The 22,790-nt window shown below is 42.4% G+C and overlaps 1 protein-coding gene across 5 annotated transcripts in view; it reads right to left on the bottom strand.

Annotated features, from left to right (window-relative positions):
• Positions 1-22,790, bottom strand: part of LOC139003530 (guanylate-binding protein 1-like) — a 36,710-nt gene continuing 13,920 nt past the window's right edge. For all 5 annotated transcript variants that reach the window (XM_070405528.1, XM_070405530.1, XM_070405527.1 and 2 more), the window contains 9 exons: positions 11,593-11,720; positions 10,583-10,692; positions 10,138-10,334; positions 9,305-9,547; positions 6,966-7,246; positions 5,862-6,074; positions 5,356-5,458; positions 4,923-5,116; positions 1-639 (listed from right to left, as the gene is read on the bottom strand). In XM_070405528.1, the coding sequence (XP_070261629.1) occupies positions 523-639; positions 4,923-5,116; positions 5,356-5,458; positions 5,862-6,074; positions 6,966-7,246; positions 9,305-9,547; positions 10,138-10,334; positions 10,583-10,692; positions 11,593-11,720 (1,586 nt within the window). In that variant the 3' untranslated portion in view covers positions 1-522. The remainder of the gene's footprint in view (positions 640-4,922; positions 5,117-5,355; positions 5,459-5,861; positions 6,075-6,965; positions 7,247-9,304; positions 9,548-10,137; positions 10,335-10,582; positions 10,693-11,592; positions 11,721-22,790) is intronic.

Below are 22,790 nucleotides of genomic sequence, written 5' to 3' on the forward strand. Positions count from 1 at the left end.
TTTCTTTCTTTCTTTCTTTCTTTCTTTCTTTCTTTCTTTCTTTCTTTCTTTCTTTCTTTCTTTCTTTCTTCCTTTCTTCCTTTCTTTCTTTCTTCCTTCCTTCCTTCCTTCCTTCCTTCCTTCCTTCCTTCCTTCCTTCCTTCCTTCCTTCCTTCCTTCTTTCCTTCTCTCTCTCTCTCTCTCTCTCTCTCTCTCTCTCTCTCTCTCCTTCCTTCCTTCCTTCCTTCCTTCCTTCCTTCCTTCCTTCCTTCCTTCCTTCCTTCCTTCCCATATTGTAGGAAGCCTTTCATTATACTGTTTAACAGGAGTGGAGAGACTGCACATCCTTGCTTTATTCCTGAGTTAAGGGCAAAGCATTCCATTTATTATCATTAAGTATGTTAGGTGAAGGGGTTTTTGTGGATTTCTTTTATCAGCTTAAAGAGGGCCACTTTTTCTCAAGTTGTGACTTTTTCCAAATTCTAAAACTGCTTGAGTTATGCCTTGAGTAGACTGACCAGGGAATCTCTTTCCTTTAGGTCTTTAGATTAAAATACATCTCTTCCTGCTTCTTGTCATGTTATTCTTGAGATTCTCTATTTCTCTCTGAAGTTGTCTGCTCTCATCTTGGAATCCTTCCTTTTGTAACATGGCCTGTTCCTAAAAAGGGAAAAATAAAGAGTAAATCAAGTACAGCAGTAAGCAAATCTCAACTTCTAGTTAGTTTCCACATTTATGGTGTGTGTTTTTCTGAGTACTTTCTTCTTGAAATTTTCTGTACCGTAAATATTCATTACTAGAGGCCTGATGCATGAAATCCAAGCACAGGTGCAGTCCCTAGGCCTGGCTGGCGATTGAAACATGAGCATCTGGTGTGGAAGTGCAGGTCCCAGCTAACCTCTGGGCCCTGGGCGGCACCTGGGTCCCCGTGCCCCCGTATACACCCCTCCTCCTGAGTCACTGGGCCCGCCAAGCTTCCTCAGCGCCTGGGAGCCAGGCGTCAGCCCTGCCCCCCATTACTGCCACTGTTCGCCATCTTCAGGGTGATTGGCGGGACAATGGGGCCCTGCTCGCATTCACCTTGCCCTGCTAATGCCCAGTTACCTGGTCCACCATCCTACTGTAGTCCTGCTCTCATCAGGGCCCATTGGGGCCAGCAGCACCTCCACTGCCGCCCACTGCCAGCACTGCATCACCAACGCCCGCCATGTTCCACGCCGCCCACTGGTGCTCAGCACACATCATAGCAAGCGGTCTAACTCCTAGTCGAGGGGACGATTTGCATATTAGCCTTTTATTATATAGGATTCTTTTACCTGGACATCCTAGCTCCATGATTGCTTATCTTGAGCCTCCTTCAGCTAAGAGAGATTGGCTTATACCTTCTAATATATTGATAAACTTAAATTATAAGTCCCATTAATTCTATATAACCTATGTGGGCAATCTTTTTTTTTAAATATATTTTTATTCATTTCTTACAGAGAGGAAGGGAGAAAGATAGAGAGAAACATCAATGAGAGAGAAAACATTGATCAGCTGCCTCCTGCACACTACCCACTGGGTATGTGCCTGCAACCAAGGTACATGCCCTTGACCGGAATCCAACCTGGGACCCTTAAGTCTGCAGGCCAATGCTCTGTCCACTGAGCCAAACCGGTCAGAGCTATGTGGGCAATCTTAATCATGTTTCTTTTCAAATCTTATATACGCTTATACACACACTAGTAGCCCGGTGCACAAAAATTTGTGCACTTGGGGGTGAGGGTGAGGAGTGGGGCCAGACCCCTCAGCCCGACCTGCACCCTCTGTTATGTTCTGGGACCCCGGCCACTCCTGGCCTAGGCACAGGCCTACAGGCTTGGGCGGCCTGGCTCCCGAGGCCCCATTTTATCAAGAGAACAAAGTCGGCGTTAGTTACAGCCCTCACAGAACCCAGTACACTGCATCTGTGCATACAACTGCCTCGTTCATGTGCCTGCTTCGCCCTACTGAATTACTAATATCTTGAGGACGTAGCTCTGTCTTATCCTGCTTCAACTTCAGTGCCTGGTCTGGTGCCACGGACATGAGAGGGTTTGCTGAGTGAGTGAATAATGAGTGAGTGAATGAGTGAATGAATGAGCAAGTAAGTGAATGAGCAAGCAGCTACTGGTGGGGATAGTTTGCACTCTGCTCTGGGCTGCCTGACACAAACCCCGGGAAGTTCCCGCCCTGCTCCCTGGGGCCCCACTCCCCTCTCCTGGCTTATAGTTCTCGCAGGACAAAGGCGGCCTGGGTGTGCGTTTTGGCAGATCGGTGCATTAGCACCTGCCAGCCTGGGATCCCCTCGGGATGGACGTTTGTGGGTGTGGCTGGTGGCAGATCAGTGCGTTAGCACCCACCAGCCCCAATCGCTGCGGGAGGGCCATTTGTGGGCGTGGCAAGTGGTGGATCAGTGCATTAGCACTGGTCAGCTGGGGATCCCCGCTGGAGGATCGTTTGTGGGCATGGCCAGTGGCAGATTGGTGCATTAGCACCTGTTAGCCGAGGATCCCCGCTGGAGGGCCATTTGTGGGTGGGGCCGGTGGCAGATCAGTGCATTAGCACCCTCCAGGCTTGGATCCCCTCATGATGAACGTTTGTGGGTGTGGCTGGTGGCGGATCAGTGCCTTAGCACCCGCCAGCCCTGATTGCTGCAGGAGGGCCGTTTGTGGGCGTGGCCTGTGGCAGATCGGTGCATTAGCACCTGTCAGCTGGGGATGACCACTGGAGGGCCATTTGTGGGCGTGGCCAGTGGTGGATTGGTGCATTAGCACCTGTAAGCCAGGGATCCCCGCTGGAGGGCCGTTTGTGGGTGTGGCCAGTGGCTGATTGCTGTGGTCCCGCTGCCAGCTGTGGGTCTGTTCCCACAGGGGCCACCTGCTGCCCGGGTCGCAAATAGCAGGCCCGGATGGCAGCAGGGAAGGCGGGATGGCGCAGTTGCGCCCCGCCTGCAGTATTCAAATTAGCCGCCATCTTTGTTGGCAGTTAATGTGCATATCACCCTGATTAGCCAATGGGAAGCGTAGCAAAGTTACGGTTAATTACCATGTTTGTCTATTATTAGATAGGATACACACACTCAGACTTTTATATACATACACATGACAGAAATAAAACATTCTCAAAATCAAAGGAAGTGTCCATATCTTAGATTAGGGAATTTGATTTAAGCCTCCACAGCTTGGTGGCAAGAGTAGCAGGATATAAGTAAGGAGACATCAAGGTCCCTAACTGTCCATACAGGATTTCTGCACATAACTCACTACACAAACTAGGTGTAGGGCATAGCAAACAGTCAGGAGTGGCAGACACAGGTGTGAGAGGAAAGGAGTCTTTCTGCTCATAAAGGTTCTTTTAGAACCAAAGTCATACCAGGTGTGACAGAAAAACAGTGATTGTAGAGTCCTCTAAGTCAGTGGTTCTCAACCTTGGCTGCACATTAGAATCACCTGGGAATCTTTTTAAAATCCTGATTGCTGGGCCTCATCCTCCGGAAATTCTGTTTCTTTGTTACTAATGTTGTGGCCCCACCCCATAACAAAAAAACAGAATTTCCGGAGGATGAGGCCCAGAAATCAGGATTTTAAAAAGATTCCCAGGTGATTCTAATGTGCAGCCGAGGTTGAGAACCACTGCTCTAAGTGGTGAAGGTGGTTCAGATATCTTACCAATCTGTGTGACTCTGAAAAAGCTCATCTTTTCTGAACCTCTGTTTTTTCTCATAAGTTATAGGTACACAGCAATTCTTGCTTCATATAATATTAAGCAAGAGAAACAGGTAAGATATAGTATTTGCAATATTTAGAAGATAATAGCTACCATTGATTGAAGAACCTTATATAATAAAAGGCTAATATGCTAAATTGTCCCCCTCAGGAGTGTGACTGCTCGCTTTCATGTGCACTGATCACCAGGGGTCGATGCAGAACAAAGGAAGGCCCCAGCAAGGGAAGTTTCCTGCCATCAGCCAGACAGAAGGCCCCGATTGGCCCTGATCGCCGGCAAGGGCTTAGGACCCACCCCTTGCACAAAATTTTGTGCACCAGGCCTCTATTCTCTCTATATAAAAGCCTAAGTGACTGTTTGACTATTCGACTGGTAGTTATACTGCGCGCTGATCACCAGCGGGCAGATGCTCAATGCACAGGCATGAAAACATGGAACAGACTGATAAATCTCTGAGGGAAGGGGGGAGGGCAGAGGGTGGGAAGAGATTAACCAAAGATCATATATGCATACTAGAGGCCCGGTGCATGTATTTGTGCACTGGTGGGGTGCCTTGGCCTGGCCTGAGAGAATCGGGTCAAAACTGGCCTGGTGCACGGATTCGTGCACTGGTGGGGTTCCTCAGCCTGACCCGTGGGGATCGGACCAAAACAAGCAGTCTGACATTCCCTGAGGGGTCTCGAATTGTGAGATGGCACAGGTCTGGCTGAGGGACCCTACAAGTGCACGAATTTGTGCACCGGAACTATAGAGTACTGATAAAGGACTGGATGTGAGATAAAGGATAATAAAAAATTTTTAATAACCAGACATAGGCAGGCTCCAAGTCAGTCAGACAGACAGGGATTGAAAAGTATAAGTGGGCAAGCAAGGTCCTTCCGGGTTTTGAGTTCTAACAGCCACACAAACAAGTCAGGGAGAGTGTACAGAAAACAGAAAAAGGGAAACGTCTAGGTCAGCCATGGGCAAACTACGGCCCGCGGGCCGGATCTGGCCCATTTGAAATGAATAAAACTATTGAAATAAAAGACCGTACCCTTTTATGTAATGATGTTTACTTTGAATTTATATTAGTTCACACAAACACTCCATCCATGCTTTTGTTCCGGCCCTCCGGTCCAGTTTAAGAACCCATTGTGGCCCTCGAGTCAAAAAGTTTGCCCACCCCTGGTCTAGGTGATGCCATTACATACCTGAAGTTTAAGAGACAGAGCCCGCTCTTGCTCTGCCATTAATTGGGCCCTCTCCTGCTCCATCTTCTCAGCCAATTGTTTCACATATTCCTGATAACTCTTTTTTTTCGCCTCCATCATCTGCTGATTCTTCTTTTGCATTTCCTCCAGCATTTTTGCTGCAGCCTCTGCAGATTCAGCTTTCACACGTTGCACTGCCAGGAGGAAAGGAAGAAGACAAATTCATGTGGGTGACCACCTTGCTTTTTCTTCTTTGTGAACTTACCTGTCATTGTTGCTGCTGACTGCATATGCCCCAGTGAGACTGACTTTGGCTAGTAATAGGCATCTTTGCTCATCTGGCTCTTGTTTAAGGACCCCAGATTCTCCAAGCCAAATTATTTAAACTTTTAAAAGCTGTTGAAGCTATCTAGTCTCTTGACTTGCTCCTCACCTTCAGTCAGCTTTTCCCTTTTTGTGAGATTCTGGTCTGTCTGTAGAATTGCATCAATCACAGACTCCCTTGACCTCAGGTATGTGTGAAGAACTTCTTCACTCTAGGACCCAGAGAAAATGGCATTAGTAATAGGAAATCACTGGAAGCACTTATTCCTGTTTGTCCACCATTTTTTTCCTGTAGGAATTGCTTCGCTTGGCCCTGGTCCTTGTGCTGGTCAAGGGGCCCCTGTCACAGGGTGGGCACATGCTCCAGGTTGGCCAAGCCTGGTACCCTATGAAGCAGAAACCTTTGTAAGTGACTGATATAAATATAGATTGAGAGTCTCTGTTCTCTGATGAGTGCTCTACTTTTGGAGCTGTTGGTGCTGTGGTCCCATATGGGGTGAGGAATGAAGCCATCGTGGAGAGAGCAGATCCAAGGAAAGGAGGTGGAGGGAGATCGGGAGGAAGGGAAGTGTGGGGATGAGGGGAGAAACAGAGAGACAGATAAATCCTGGTTACCTGTATTCCCTTCCTGGGTTCCTGAATATACTTTTTCTTCAGCTCGTTCACAGTCTGCATTAAGAGACGATATCCTCCTGGTTTAGAATAAACCCCCTGCTTTATATCTTCTTCTAAAGAATGGAAGATATCCTTAAGTAAAGCCGAGCAGCGATCCGATGATGCTTTAATATTCTCTTTATAAAAGTCATCTCGCTTTATTGCTAACTGGGCCTTTAATGTGAAAATAGGAAGTAGAAAGAGTACAGAGAAAATGTTAGCTTGACCTCGGCATTTTTGGAAAGGCTTCTCATAAACCAGTCTGTGACCCTGTAAAAACTTACAGGCACCTCAGCAGTACCATATCCTTCCTCCTGATCCTGTCTTTCTATTGGAGACCCTTTCTCCTTGGAGGTGAAGTTCATGGCAGAGATTGCTGGCTTTATGTTAGCATTTATGCTACCTATATGCCGGTCATAGTGGGCCATGGCCTTTTTCACTGTGGCTGAGTTCTCTATCTGGGCCGAGGCCAGGATTGCGTTCTCCATGCAGGGCAAGTCCCCACTGCTGATGGCATCGACATAGGTCAGGACTAGGTTCTCTAGTCCTACAAATACACCTTTAGAAAGAAACTTCTGCTTTTTAAATTGGACCAGCGATTGCATATGGAAGAAATGTGGCTCAATATAAGTTTGCTCAAGATAACTAAGACTACATTTTTCTTTGCTTTTGGCTGTAATATTAAATCTGTCCAGTACCAACAAGCATGTAACTTGATGAGAAGCTGTGATTATTACCTGCATGCATTATCTAAATCATGTGAAGGAGCATTAGTTTCTGCATGAAAAGAAAAAAGTGTTCAAAACTTTGTGTCAATCATAATAAAATTGGTTGCAGACGGGAGCCTGGATGGCAGCTCTCATGCTGGCGGTTGCGCTGTCCCACCCTGCCTGCAGTATGCAAATTAGCCGCCATCTTTGTTGGTGGTTAATTTGCATATCATGCTGATTAGCCAATGGGAGGCATAGCAAAGGTATGGTCAATTACCATGTTTGTCTATTATTAGGTAGGATAGTACTTTGCTTTCTGAGACCCTAATCCATATAAACGTAAGAAAAAAATTACCGCTAATTTATTTTTAAATAAATGGTCTACATCCTTGAAGGAATTCTTCATGAAGACTTCAATGGCCTCTTTCTCACTGGCCATGTGCAGGTCCAGAAGCTCTTGGAGGGTTTCTGTGGGCAGCTGAACCTTCTCACTCATCTGCCAGTCATAGTGGGCAATGGCCTTTTTCACTGCAGCTGAGTTCTCTTTCTGGGCCAAGGCCATGATGGCATTCTCCATGCAGGGCAGGTCCCTACTGCTGATGGCATTGACATAGGTCAGGATCAGAGTCTCCAGCCCTACAAATAGAGAATAAAAGATAATGTTTGTTGTAGGTGGGGTGAGGAAACAGTCCATCCTCTATAAATCTGATGATATTTCTCAACACTCATTTGGCTCACAGCATCTATGTCCTCAGCATCACCCAGAAGTTTGCTAGAAATGCAGACTCTCAGCCTCTGCTCCAGATCAACTGAATTAAATCCTCCTCTGCCAAGATCCTTGGGTGATATGGACATATCAAAGGATGAGAACATCTGTTCTAGACACCATATGCCAGAAACCAATTCCAGCATGACAGCAGGGCTGAATCTGGGATTGGCTGATGGCATTTCCCCAAACTTGAATAGGATACATTAAATTGATTGTTTGCTGCCAGGCAGCTCAGGGCACCTTAGTCTACATGTTATTTCCTCCTACTGGCCAAACACCAGAACAGCTGTAGGCTAATTCCCCCAAATCTGACAATCCCTCTGTATACTAAACCCTGACCCTTTGAAGTGTATATCTCTGCCTCATCTCAGGACAATTTGTGTTAATAAAAAGCATGGGGTCCTGAGACAAAGAGATCTTAGTTTCCTTCAAACTAGGCTCCTCTGACCCCCAAATGCCTTTCAAAATTATATTTCGTTTCTTGACTCCTATTTAATCTATGTACAGCCTTCTCCAGATTTCATGAATCCCTTTTTTAAAAAAATATATTTTATTGATTTTTTACAGAGAGGAAGGGAGAGGGAGAGAAATACAGAGTTAGAAACATTGATGAGAGAGAGACATCGATTCAGCTGCCTCTTGCACGCCCCCTACTGGGGATGTGCCCACAACCCAGGCACATGCCCTTGATAGGAATCGAACCTGGGACCCTTCAGTGCACAGGCCAACGCTCTATCTGCTGAGCCAAACCGGTTAGGGCATGAATCCTTCTTAATGCTGGGACAAGAATCCTGGCAACCATAGACCTGTGTTTATTGAGGTTTATTGAGTGCATGTGCTATATCCCTAAACACCATTAGGATAAGAAATGTACCTCTCATTTATGTCTCTATCATAAGTTATGGTCTGTGGTAAGCATTTATAAAATCAATATTTGTGAAACAATTAAAAAGAAGTCCTCTGCCCTGACCAGGTGGCTCAGTTGGTTGGAGCATTGTCCCATGCACCAAAAAGTTGTGAATTTGATTCCTGGTCAGGGCACACACCTAGGCTGTGGGTTTGATCCCCAGTTGGGGCACATGCGGGAGGCAACTGATTAATGTTTCTCTCTCACATCGATGTTTCTCTCTCTCTCTAAAATTAATGGAAAAATATATTATGGGGTAAGGATTAAAAAACTCAAAATAAATTTAAAAAGGAGTCCTTAATTTTATTTATTGTAGCAGAACACTGTCCAAGAGATCTCTCCGTGATGATAGTCTTCTGCTATATGCGCTATCCAATATTATAGCCACTATACATGTAATCAGAATTTTTTAATTCATTTAATTTTAATTAATCTGCATTCAATTTTAGATAAATGTAGCTACTACACTTTTCTAGTACCTATTATATGGGATAGTAGAGGTCCAGTGTATTAGGTCAATTTGAAGCAATAGAGCTTTTTTGTTTGTCCTTTTCTATCTTTTCTCACCCATGAAATCTGACTAATAAAATCTATTAGAAATGTTGTGTCATCTAGAATGTACCACAGTAATCCTATATAATAAAAGGGTAATATGTATCTTGAACGAACCGTGGAAAGACCGATTGCTAAGACATGCACTGACCACCAGAGAGCAGACACTCAACGCAGGAGTTGCCCTCTGGTGGTCAGTGCGCTCCCACAGGGGGAGTGCTGCTCAGTCAGAAGCCAGGCTCACGGCTGGCAAGCACAGCAGCGGTGGGGCGGTAGCAGAAGCTTCTCCCTCCTGGACTGCCAGAGGGCGCAGGCCGACCTGAGGGAACTCCCCGAGTGCACGAATTTCATGCACCAGGCCTCTAAGAGTAGTAGATTTGCATTTTTCAAAGCTGAAACTAGGTGGATGCAATTCCACCTTTCTTTAGTCTTAACAGTGAGAGTGATGACCGGAAAGTGGACTTACGGGGTCCATTGACCTGGATGCCTCCTGAAAGAGTTTTGACTTTGGAATTGCTAAAGATGTAGGAACAGAAGTCAGCAGCTTGTTGCACGAATTCGGGGTCCAGCTCATCATCATGCATTGTCTCCAGTTGGCCTAGCTTCTTCCGATGAGTGGGCCGATCAAAGATAAAGCATTTCTTCTCTGGGAAGAACTTTCGGATACAAAGTCGGGCAAGGTTAAATTTTTCATTTTTAAGACTGGTACCTGGAGAAAGATAAAAATGGGCTTTGCTTAATATAGGGGCTTGGAGACTTTTTCTGTTAACGGTCAAATGGTAAATACATTAGGCTTTGCAAGTCAGGTGGTTTCTTTTCCAAGTATTCAAATTCTGCTATTATAGCATGAAAGCAGACATGGGCAATCTACATAGTATTCATCCAGTAAAACCTATTTGTAAGATAGCTGGCAGGCTGCATTGGCCATCATTTGACTGTGGGCCATAATTTGCCAACCCCTACCCTAGTGCATTGTCATGCTTTAATCTATTTTCTTTAAAAAAATGGCCATTCTACTCCATATTCTTTGGCTAATTACAGCATCACAAGCCCTAAGCAGGGAGATAATATGATCACAGTACAGGCAAAGATAAAAGAAAAAGAAACTTGTTCTTAGAACAGGGGAGAAGAAAATTCAAAATCTAATTTATGAATTTAGATATTAAACAAGCATTAATTCTTAGAACTAGGCAGCTGAGAAGTAGAAAACTATACATGTAAAAACACTAATAGAAAAATAAAAGATGATGGTTGCTAATGGCTTGTGATTCCCAATTATCAGTTCTCAGTCCCCTTTACCTTTTCTGAGTTTGAGTGAATTCTGCAGGTACTCGTCTGCTGAGATGGGTTTCCCATCTACTTCCAATTCTAGGGAAAAATCCCTCAGTGTCCACACAAAATCTGGAAAGAAGCTCACAAAGTCAGCTGAATCCTCAACCTCATTTGCATCAGGTGAAGATTTTTCCCTTATTTTTTCCATCAGCTCTGTCACATAGCTGAGTAGCAAACTAAGGAAAAATGGTGTTAAAGTACAGTGCCTCTCATGCCATATTAGTCCCACATATTCCAAACCTTTGTTTTGGCTTTGTTTCTAACCCAAATGTTAATTCTTCCTGCCCTTGAATTATTTTTCATACTTTCTCTTTTTGTACTTGATTTGCCAGGATTCACATTCAGGGAGCTGGTTTTTAGGTACAGGCCTCCCCTCTGATTTTGATGCTGTTCTGGACCACAAAAAGGATACTGCAGTTCATCCAATGCCTGCTGGTTTATGGTCCCCATGCTATTGTACACAAAGGTGCTGCTCAGCAGTATTGCCAGGGCAAAGATCCAGGAGTCATTTTGGTTGTCACCCTGGAAATCAGAACACATTTGGGCCAGGATTATGTTTTATTCTCATGGCACTTTCCCGATCAGCAGTAGTAAACGATGCTCATTTAGTGGAGTGACTTATTTTAGATTAATATCTTATAAGAGGAAAACAAATCCAAATGAAAATGGTTGTTAGTAGGACTTGGACTTTGAATAGTCTTCTGATTAGTGTTTTTGGTTACACTGATTCTCACTAGGTCCTCTTATGACCATTCGCAGATAATTGCAAAACAAACAGTCCAGATTGGTGGGCACTCTAAAGCCTTAAATGTAATTTAATTTTCTCTATGTTTTTACAGCAAAATTGACTTATGTAAGAGTAAAAATACTTATAGCTATTTTATCTAGTCATTATTATTCACTTTAACACTTTCCATTCTTATTAAATAGTCAAAACAATACTATGAGGCAAATATAGACTGTTTGCATTGGTTTTACAGATCAGAAAGCTGAGGGTAAAAGAAGTGAAATAATTTGCTAAGGCCACTGTGTTAATAACAGAGTTTAGGAATTCCGAACATTAATCCTTAACTCAAGTTCTCTGCAGGATAAGACTCATGGCTGATTTTGTTTGTGGTACCTTTATGCATCTGTGTTAACTGGCTTAGCTTATAGCCTCTTGTTAATAATTAGAATACTATCTAATGAGCACTATGCTCTTCTAAGATTCCGCCTTATATTTTCATGATCCCTGATTTCAAAATTGCGTCTCTTAGCACATAAACAGAAATGAAAAAAACACATACGGTTAAGTGCCAGCTCTTATTTGAATAAAAATTAAAATAATAATAATAAAATTCTTAAAAAGAAAAGAAAAAATATTAGTGTAGACAATACCTAGAAATGAGGGGATTGTCTCCAAATTGAATCTTCAACACTTACCTTCTCTACATCTCCCAGCCCCTTAGTGTCAAGCAGAACTAAGGTGTAGTTTGGTTTCTTAGGGTGACGTACACACCACATCCAGATGCCTTTGGTGTGAGACTGAACGGTGGAGCCTAGAGAGAAGCCTTCAGAGGAGAGAAGAGAGAGGGAGTGGAGTTTTCATAGCAGACGTTTCTTAAAATGGAGATAAACGTGAACATAATCAAGATAAGGAGAGACTACAACCGGTAGTCTGGTTGGCGTGGCTCAGAGGTTGAACGTCAACCAAAGAACCAGGAGGTCATGGTTCAACTACGAGGCAGGGCAGGTGCCCTGATTATGGGTTCCATCCCCAGTGTGGGGTGTGCAGGAGGCAGCTGATCAATGATTCTGTCTCATCACTGATGTTTCTAACTTTCTCTCCCTCTCCCTTACTCTCTGAAATCAATAAAAATACATTAAAAAGAGAAACCACAATCAGTATTGATTTTACAGAGAAACAGGGAAATTTAAATATCCAATACATAAAAACATTCAACACCTTTTTAATTATAAAAACTTTAACAAATCAGGGCTAGAAGAAAACTAACTCAACATAATAAAAACCGTATATGAAAATCCTTCAACCAGCATCACACTCAATGGTGCAAGATAGAAAGCTTTCCTTCTGCAAAATTAACCAAAATCTTTCAAAGACCTAATGTAAGAGCTAAAACTATAAACTTCATAGGAAAAAACATAGGGGGAAAACATAATATTGAATTTGGGATGATTTCTTGGATATGACACCAAAAGCATAAACATTGAAAGAAAAATAGTTAAGTTGGATTCAAAATTAAAACTTTTGTGAGTCAAAGGATACAATCTAAGGTGTTTCATAGGTATCCTGTGGAATGGGGGAAAATATTTCTTAGTTAAGGGATTGATATTCAGAATATATAAAGAAATCCTGCAACGCAATTTCAGAAAACAAACAACCCAATTAAAAAGTGAACCACGGGCTTGAACAGACATTTCCTTAAAGAAAATATACAGGGGAAGTAAGATGGCTGGGGACGGGTCTGCAGGCTGCTAGATGTGTTGGAGAGAGAACGAAAGGAGAATGCATGGACATACGGGGAGTGTCAGTATTTGTGAGTGAGGGACAGCTATACTTCAAGGGACTGTTGGGGACTGGTGGACCGGCCCCCCGAGACCGGGCAGCCTCTACAGCGGCTGAAATTTCCCCAGGAGCAGCGGGCTCTGCCATAGAGGCTGCACTATCTTGAAGGGGAGACAGCTGTGATTGCAGAATGACTGTGATCAGAACCCCAGCCTTACCTTCAACTGGGGAGATCTCGGATGCCTCCCGGGACCTTACAACCACAATGCCCAGGGACCAGTTACCTCAGCTGGGAATCCAGGAACATGGGAACTCCAACCTCCCCAACCACGGATGCCTGGGAGGTCTGCACAGGGGGAGACAAACGGGAATTCGCGGATGGGCCCTGTGCCTTCTCATAGGGCAGAAGGAACAGCTGAATCAAAGAGCACCCACCCAGAACCGGCGAACTGAACACAGCTGGCATTGCCTAAAGAAAGGTGAGCTTTGGGATCCAGGCTAGGATCTGGGAGAAACGGATGCAGTGGGAACTAGAGCCTCAGAGAAAGACTGCTCCCCACAAAATTCGCGGCTGGTGGGGTCAGTGTAGCCCTCGAATGTGGAAGGGGGTCCACAGGGCTGCTGGCAGAAGGGGATTCTAGATATTAACCCACAGCTGGACTGGACCCAAAAAGGCAGCCTGCGCGCAGATCCAGAGTGAAGAGGTCTTTTAGCCCCAAATATTAATACAGAAAAACTGCTACCCAGGGGCTGTAGCAGAAATTGACTCTTGTGTGTAAATATAACTAAAGACAGACTAAGAACCGAAGAGAGCAGAGAGATCCTGCCTGCTTGAAAATAGGGTTGTGGCTTAGGACACAGAGGAGCCATGGATCGCAGAAAACTTCAATACTGTGCTACCTGCAAGGAAAAAGAGTGTCAAGCAGAACAGTACAGGAAGTGGACGACCTTCACTCCTTCACATTTTTATTTTTTATCTTTTACTTAAGAAACTATTTTTTTTCTCTCACTCAATTTTACCTTGTTTTTTATTATATTTTTATTTTTAACTATTAATATTAATACTATTATTTTACCCTTTTTAAAAAAGTTTTATTTTGTGTTATTTTTTCTTTATTTTATTTATTTTGGGATTAGTGTTATACACTCTATTTTGATTTTCCCTTTAGCATTATTTTACTCTATCTCAATTTTTCCTTTATGCCAACATTCTCTTCTTCGTCACTTTTCCCCTTTCTCGTCCTGTTTCTCTTACCCTGTTCCTGCTTTAGTTTTTCTCTACCCTTTATTTTCACTCCCTGTTAAAAATTTATCCTACTCATATATCTAATTTCCTCTCCCGTGCTCTAAACCCATACACACTTCTCACTTCACTATCTTCAATATCCAAATATTTTTCTTTTTTGCCTTTTTCTTTCTTTCTGTCTTGTTGTTGTTTGTTTGATTATTGGTTAGTTGGTTTTTTTTTGTTTCTCTTTTTTCTCTCCTTGCTTCTTCTCTTCTTCTACTAATAGCCTAACTAATTCCAATAACTAACTCATGCCTATCTACTCTCTATCCTCCTTTTCCACAGTAAACAAATACATAGATAGATAGATTAAAGAAGGAGGAAAATTTTATATATATACACACACACAGACACACACACACACACACACACACAGTGGGGCCTTGACTTAAGAGTGTTCCGACTAACGAGTTTTTCGAGATACGAGCCATCTCTCAGCCGATTTTCTGCTTTGAGTTACAAGCTAAAATTCGGGTTACGAGCTAGCTTCAGATACCCCACCGCTAGTTGGCGCAGCGAACGTCACAGTGAACGCCACAACATCAGCCCAGCATTATGTGTCTCACTCATTCACTTTTTGATTTGACATACAAGTAATTTGAGTTACGAGCTCTGTCAAGGAACGAATTAAACTCGTAAGTCAAGGCCCCACTGTGTGTGTGTGTGTGTGTGTATATATATATATATATATATATATATATATATATATTCTTTTTTTGTATTTAGTTTTCTACTTTTCTTCTTATACACCCATTCTCTTTCTACCTCCTCTATACTGAATTGTGGCTATTTCCCCATTCATTCAATTCCTTGACCTTACCTCCTGGAAATAAGCTCTGCCTCCTCAGATTCATCTGGGTGTTTGTTGTTTGGAGATGTGTTGTTTGCATTTTTTGAATTAGTTGTTCTTTGTAGTTTGCATTCATCTCTGGGTGTTTGTTGTTTGCATTTTTTTGAATTAGTTGTTGTTTTATTAGAGTTTTCTCCCTATATACATATTTTTCCTTTTTTTCCTCCTCTCTCTTTTCTCTCTTACATTTTTTCCTTTCCTCAATATCATTTTTTCACTCTTCTCTATTCCCTAATTCTCTTTTCTCTGGTGGTCACCTTTATTCAGGGGCATTAGTATTGTGAATACATTTGTGTTTGGTGCCTTATGAATTGTGTCTTGTTGTGTTGTATTTTGTGCCTTTATGTCAATGCAGGAGAGAGAGAGCTACATAACCAGACACCTAGAGAGGAGCATCATGGGGAGACAATGAAACAGCCCACATATGAAAGAAAAGGGATACAGAAAAATGGCGGAGGCTTAGACGGACGTGTTGATGCTTTGTCCCAGAGCAGATAAGGGCGAGCAGCTGAAACGGGTAACATATAGCCCGAACAAGCAGAGGAGATTCAGCTGAGAGACAGTCTGCAGCCAGGAAAGACAGAGAACTTCTAGAAAATGGGGATGGTTAGAGATTGAGGCTGAAACCTCCCCCTGGGTGCCAGCTCAGCGGTGAGACCGCGCCATCTTGAGTAGCTGTTATCCGCATCCAGAGATCGGCTACTAACCCGGAGGCAACGGCTCTCAAGTAGCGCGACCACATGAACTCAGAGGAGACCTGCTTCCCTCCACAGAAAGGTTAGACCTTCCCTAAAGGTGCGGTTTGCAATTCAGGTTGGAGCGAGGAATGCGTGCACGCGGGGGGGGGGGGGGGGATATCTGCTCCCCCTAAAATCCACGCCCATAGAGGCCAGCGTGACCCACAAGTGGGGAGGGCTCCCGCAGGGCTGCTGGCAGAAGGTAACACTATAAATAAGCCCATAGTTGGACTGGATGCAAAGGGGCTACCTCAGATTCTCCCGGGTAGCCGGCTACTTGGTGCCAGGGGCCAGAGCGCGCGCAGAGACTCCGCGCAGTTCTGGAAGGTGGAGCCCTGCGAGTTCGCACAGCTTCCCAGGCTCTTGTTTACACACTTCCTCTTAAATCTGTGAGTTTTATTGTTGATCCCAGTGCATGTGATTGCCCAGTTGGGGTCGCTAGCGGAGCTTGTAGGGGAAGATTGTTTTGGGGGAGCCTGGGAAAGAGAGCTGGGAGTGGCGCCTGGGGAGCCAGCTCTGGGCGGAGCTGGTTCAGGTACAATAGAGAACTCCTGGTCAGAGAGGACTTAAAGCCTTGGAGGTCAATCCAGACACACTGCCACCCAGAGGCAGAGCCACGAACTGACTCTACTGTAAATACAGATAAGGCAGTAAGGGGAACCAACACGGCCTGCCTTAAAATCAGGACTGTGGCTTACAACACGGAGGAACAGTGTATCAGAGGGAAATTCAACATTCTCCTGAAATCCGAGCGTGCCAATAAGAAGAGTAGAAGATCTGAAGCAGCTGCATTACTGCACATTTTTATTTTTATTTTTTTAAATTACTTTTTCACCTTTTAACTAAGAAAACATTTTTTTCTTTTTTTTTATTCCCCATCACCTGATTTTACACTTTCAACTACTACATTTTTATTTTTAACTAGTATTATTACTGCTACCATTTCACCATTTTTTAAAGTGTCATTTTATTTTGTCTTTATTTTATTTTGGGACGAATGTTCTCCATTCTATTTTCATCGTTTCTTTAGCAACATTTTTCTCTAACTCAATTTGCCTCTGTGCTAAACCCTCTTCCCCACTTTTTCCCTTTTGTTGTCCTGTTTCTCTTACCCTACTCCAGCTTTAGATTTTCCCTATTTTTTTTACCCCCTGTCAAAATTTCACCCTACTTATATATCCAATGTCCAATCCCCTGCTCTAAATCCTTATACACCTTTCCGTTATCTTCCTTCACTATCCAAATTTTTTTTCTTCCTCTTCTTCTTTTCTCTCTCTATTGTTTTATTGTTGTTTGCTGGATTGACGAGCATATTGGGGTTTTTTTTAAGGATTGTTTGTGAGGTTAGTCTGCTAATTCTTTTTATTTTTCTGCCCCCTCCCACCCCCCCCAGGTTATTTCTGTGCTTCTGTTTTCCCTTGCGTCACTTGATATTATTGGTTGTTTGTAGTTTGTATTCATCTCCAGAAATCTGTTGCTGTAATTTGTTGGTATTAGTGACGGTTCTATAGGAGTTTTCTCCTCATATAAATAGTCTCTTCCCCTCTTATACTTCATTCTCTTTTCTCTCTTACTTTTTTTTCCTCTTCTTTTCCCCCCTCCCTTTTTCCAATTTCATTTTTGCACTCTTTTTTTTCTTTTTCTTTTTTTCTTTCTTTCTTTTTTCTCTTCTACCTTTTTCTCTTCTTTCTTCCTTATCTCCTAACTCTCTTAGCTTGGGGGGGCCACCTTTATTTGGGGTTAGTAATATCGTAAATACATTCGTGTTCAGTGCCTGGTACGTTGTGCCTTGTTGTGTTGTATTTTGTGCCTTTAAATCAACGCAGCAGGTTCAAGCAACAGCAGCCTCCTGATCACCACATGCTCTGTCTGGGGAACAGTTACTGTGTGTGAAGCCTCCCACCACCAGCCAGAAGAGCCACCACAGCTGTGAACAGCACCCACCAGAGGCCCTGCTATCAACGGAGGAGCCGCTGCTACCACAACCGCCCAAGGAGCAACCACAGCCCGAGGAGCCACTGCCACCCAGGGAGCAGCCACTGAACGACTCAACAACTAGATATGTCAGTGAGATCAAATATGGGTAGACAAAGAAACCCCCAAAGGAAAGAAAAGGAGGACTCACCAGAAAAGCAGCTAAGTGAGAAAGAGGCATGCAACATGACGGAAAAAGAATTCAGAATAAGGGTCTTAGAGAACATGCACCAGATGTGCAAGAAGCAAGAAGAAACAGATGAAAAAATCAGCTACTTATGCAAGAAGCTAGAAGAAACAGATGAAAAAATCAACAACTTAAGTAAGTCCCAAGAAGAAATGAAGAGCGACATACCTGCAATAAAAAACACCATTGAAAGTATCAACAGTAGACTAGGAGAAGCGGAGGACCGAATTAGTGAATTAGAAGACAAGGAAGCAAAACACACTCAAACTGTACTGCAAATGGAGAAAAAAATTAAAAGACAGGAGGAGAGCCTAAGGGAGCTTTGGGACAACATGAAACGAAACAACATACGAATAATAGGGGTGCCAGAACAACAGAAAGATGAACATGGATTAGAAAACTTATTTGAAGAAATAATATCAGAAAACTTCCCTGAGATGGGGAAGAAAAAAGTCACACAAGCCCAGAGAGTCCCAAACAAGGTGAACCCAAAAAGACCCACACCAAGACACATCATAATTACCATGGCAAATGTTCAGGACAAAGAGAGAATCCTACAGGCTACAAGAGAGAGATGGAAAGTTACATACAAGGGATCTCCCATTAGATTATCAAATGATTTCTCAACAGAAACACATCAGGCCAGAAAAGAATGGACGGAAATCTACAAAGTGATGCAAAGCAAAGGACTGAATCCAAGAATACTCTATCCAGCAAGGCTATCATTCAAAATTGAAGGGGAAATAAGAAGATTCACAGACAAAAAAAGGCTAAGGGAGTTTATCACCACAAAGCCAGCCATGCAAGAAATGCTAAAGGGAGTGGTGTAAAAAGAAGAAATAAAAAGCTCAGAAAGAAAACAGCCACACACAAAAAAAGAAATGGCTACAAACAAGTTCCTTTCAATAATAACTATAAACGTAAACGGACTAAATGCTCCAACCAAAAGACATCGAGTGGCTGAATGGATAAAAAAACATGACCCATACATCTGCTGTCTACAAGAGACCCACCTCATTAGAAGGGACTCACACAGACTGAAAGTGAAGGGATGGAAAAATATCTTTCACGCAAATGGAAAGGAAAAGAAAGCTGGGGTAGCAATACTTATATCGGACAAAACACATCTCAAAGTGAAGGCCATAACAAAAGATAAGGAAGGCCACTTCATAATACTGAAGGGATCAATACAACAAGAAGATATAACCCTGGTAAACATATATACACACAATGCAGGAGCACCCAAATTCATAAAAAAAAAAACTCCTGGAAGATATCAAGGGAGAGATCGACAACAATATAATCATAGTAGGGGACTTTAATACACCACTGACATCACTGGATAAGTCCGCTAGGCAAACAATCAGCAAAGAAACAGCAATCCTAAATGACTCACTAGATCAGATGGACTTAAGTGACATCTTCAGAACACTTCACCCCAAAGCCAGAAAATATACATTCCTCTCAGGTGCTCATGGGACATATTCAAAAATAGACCACATATTGGGTCACAAGCAAAGTCTCCACAAATTCAAGAAGATTGAAATCATAAAAAGCTTCTTCTCAGACCATGATGGCATAATGTTAGAAATCAACTACAATAAAAACAACCCCAAATACTCAAACACTTGGAAGCTGAATAGCATGTTATTAAATATTGATTGGGTTACCAATGAGATCAAAGAAGAAATTAAAAACATCCTGGAAACTAATGACAATGAAACACAACAATCCAAAACCTATGGGACACAATGAAAGCAGTCCTGAGAGGGAAGTTTATAGCTCTACAGGCCTATCTCAAAAAACAAGAAAAAATGGTAGTAAATCATCTAACTCTACATCTCAAAGAACTAGAAAGAGAGCAACAAGAAAACCCCAGAGTGAGCAGAAGGAAGGAGATAATAAAGATTAGAGCAGAAATCAATGACATAGAGACCAAAAAAACAATACAGAAAATCAATGAAACCAAGAGCTGGTTCTTTGAAAGGATAAACAAGATTGACAAACCTCTAGCCAGGCTCACCAAGAAGCAAAGAGAGAGGTCCCAAATAAACCAACTCAGAAATGATAGAGGCAAAATAACAACAGACCCCACAAAAATACAAATGATTATTAAACAATACTACGGACAACTCTACTCCAACAAACTAGACAACCTGGAGGAAATGGACAAATTCCTAGAAAAATACAACATTCCAAAACTCAATCAGGAAGAATCTAAAAATCTCAACAGGCCAATAACTATGGAAGAAATTGAAGCAGTCATCAAAAAGCTCCCAGCAAACAAAAGCCCAGGACCACATGGCTTCACAGGGGAGCTTGACCAAACATTCAAGGAAGAACTAAAACCTATCCTCCTCAGACTACTACAAAAAATTCAAGAGGAAGGAACACTTCCAAGCTCATTCTATGAAGCCAGCATCACCCTAATACCAAAACCAGATAAAAACAACACAATGAAAGAGAATTACAGGCCAATATCCCTCATGAACATAGATGCCAAAATCCTCAACAAAATCTAAGCAAATCAGATCCAACAGTACATCAGAAGGATCATACACCATGACCAAGTAGGATTTATCCCAGGAATGCAAGGATGGTACAACATCCATAAATCAATAAACGTAATACATCACATAAACAAATTGAAAGAAAAAAACCACATGGTCATATCAATTGATGCAGAAAAAGCATTCGACAAAATCCAACACCCATTTTTGATAAAAACTCTCAGCAAGGTGGGAATAGAAGGATCATACCTCAACATAATAAAAGCCATATATGACAGGCCCACAGCCAACATCATACTCAATGGACAAAAACTAACACCATTTCCCCTAAGAACAGGAACAAGACAGGGATGCCCACTCTCACCACTCCTGTTCAACATAGTCCTGGAAGTATTAGCCACTGCAATTAGACAAGAAGAAGAAATAACAGGCATCCAAATTGGAAAAGAGGAAGTAAAACTGTCCTTATTTGCAGACAACATGATATTATACATACAAAACCCTAGAGACTCCATCAAAAAACTACTAGACTTAATACATGAATTTGGCAATGTAGCAGGATACAAAATTAACCCCAAGAAATCTGAGGCATTTCTATACACCAATAGTGAACTTTCAGAAAGAGAGATTAGAAAAACAATCCCATTTACCATCGCACCAAAAAAATTAAGATACCTAGGAATAAACTTAACTAAAGAGGTAAAAGACCTCTACTCAGAAAACTACAGGATGTTGAAAAAAGAGATAGAGGAAGACATAAAGAGATGGAAGAACATACCATGTTCTTGGATTGGTAGAATCAACATCATTAAAATGTCCATACTACCCAAAGCAATCTATAAATTCAACGCACTTCCCATTAAAATACCAATGGCCTACCTCAAAGATCTAGAACGAACTCTCCAAAAATTCATCTGGAATAAAAAAAGACCCTGAATAGCTGCAGCGATCCTGAGAAAGAACAAAGTAGGTGGGATCTCAATGCCAGATATCAAGCTGTATTACAAAGCCACTGTTCTCAAAACTGCCTGGTACTGGCACAGGAACAGACATATAGATCAGTGGAATAGAATTGAGAGTCCAGAAATTAGCCCGAACCAATAGGCTCAATTAATATTTGACAAAGGACGTAAGAACATACAATGGAGCCAAGATAGTCTCCTCAATAAATGGTGTTGGGAAAATTGGACAGATATATGCAAGAAAATGAAACTAGAACACCAACTTACACCATACACAAGAATAAACTCAAAATGGATAAAGGACTTAAATGTACGACAGGAAACCATAACAATTCTAGAAGAATCCAAAGGTAACAAAATCTCAGACATATGCCAAAGCAATTTCTTCACAGATACAGCTCCTAGGGCAGTTGAAACTAAAGAGAAAATGAACAAATGGGACTACATTAAAATAAAAAGCTTCTGCACAGCAAAAGAAACCATCAACAAAACAACAAGAAAACCCACTGCGTGGGAAAACATATTTGCCAATGTCATATCTGATAATGGCCTAATCTCCAAAATGTATAGGGAACTCATACAACTTAACAAAAAGGAGATAAACAATCCAATCAAAAAATGGGCAAAGGACCTAAATAGACACCTTTCAAAAGAGGACATTCAGAAAGCCAAGAGACATATGAAAACATGCTCAAAGTCACTAATCATCTGAGAGATGCAAATCAAAACAACAATGAGGTACCATCTCACACCTCTCAGGCTGGCTATCATCAACAAATCAACAAACGACAAGTGCTGGAGAGGATGTGGAGAAAAAGGAACACTTGTGTACTGCTGGTGGGAATGCAGATTGGTGCAGCCGCTATGGAAGACAGTATGGAGTTTCCTCAAAAAGCTGGAAATGGAACTCCCATTTGACCCTGTGATCCCACTTCTAGGAATATATCCCAAGAAACTAGAAACACCAATCAGAAAGGATATATGCCCCCATATGTTCATAGCAGCACAATTCACCGTAGCTAAGATCTGGAAACAGCCTAAGTGCCCATCAGTAGATGAATGGATTAGAAAACTGTGGTACATCTATACGATGGAATACTATGCTGCTGTAAAAAAGAAGGAACTCTTACCATTTGCAACAGCATGGATGGAACTGGAGAGCATTATGCTAAGTGAAATAAGCCAGTCAATGAAGGGAAAATACCACATGATCTCACTCATTCATGGATAATAAAGACCATTACAAACTTTTGAACAATAATAGATATAGAGGAAGAGCTTCCTCAAACTGACTGTCAAACTGCAGTGGGAAGGCCAGGGAGGGTTGAGGGGCAGAAGGGAGGGGAGTAAGAGATCAACCGAAGGACTTGTATGCATGCATATAAGCATAACTAATGGACATAAGACACTGGGGGGTAAGGGAGGGCAGGGGATTTTCAAGGGCGGGGGAGGGGAAGGACACATATGTAATACCGTTTGTAATACTTATTATAATATTTTTTTTTAAAAAGAATAAAAAAAAAGAAAATAATAAGGGAAAAAAAGAAAAAAGAAAAGATACATAAGGTCTAGCATTCCAGGTACAACATTGTACCTGCAGTTGACA

This window comes from Myotis yumanensis, unplaced genomic scaffold, assembly GCF_028538775.1.
Source record: "Myotis yumanensis isolate MYYU_CA2020_CCGP unplaced genomic scaffold, mMyoYum1.0.hap1 SCAF_2, whole genome shotgun sequence".
Classification (NCBI taxonomy): Eukaryota; Metazoa; Chordata; class Mammalia; order Chiroptera; family Vespertilionidae; genus Myotis; species Myotis yumanensis.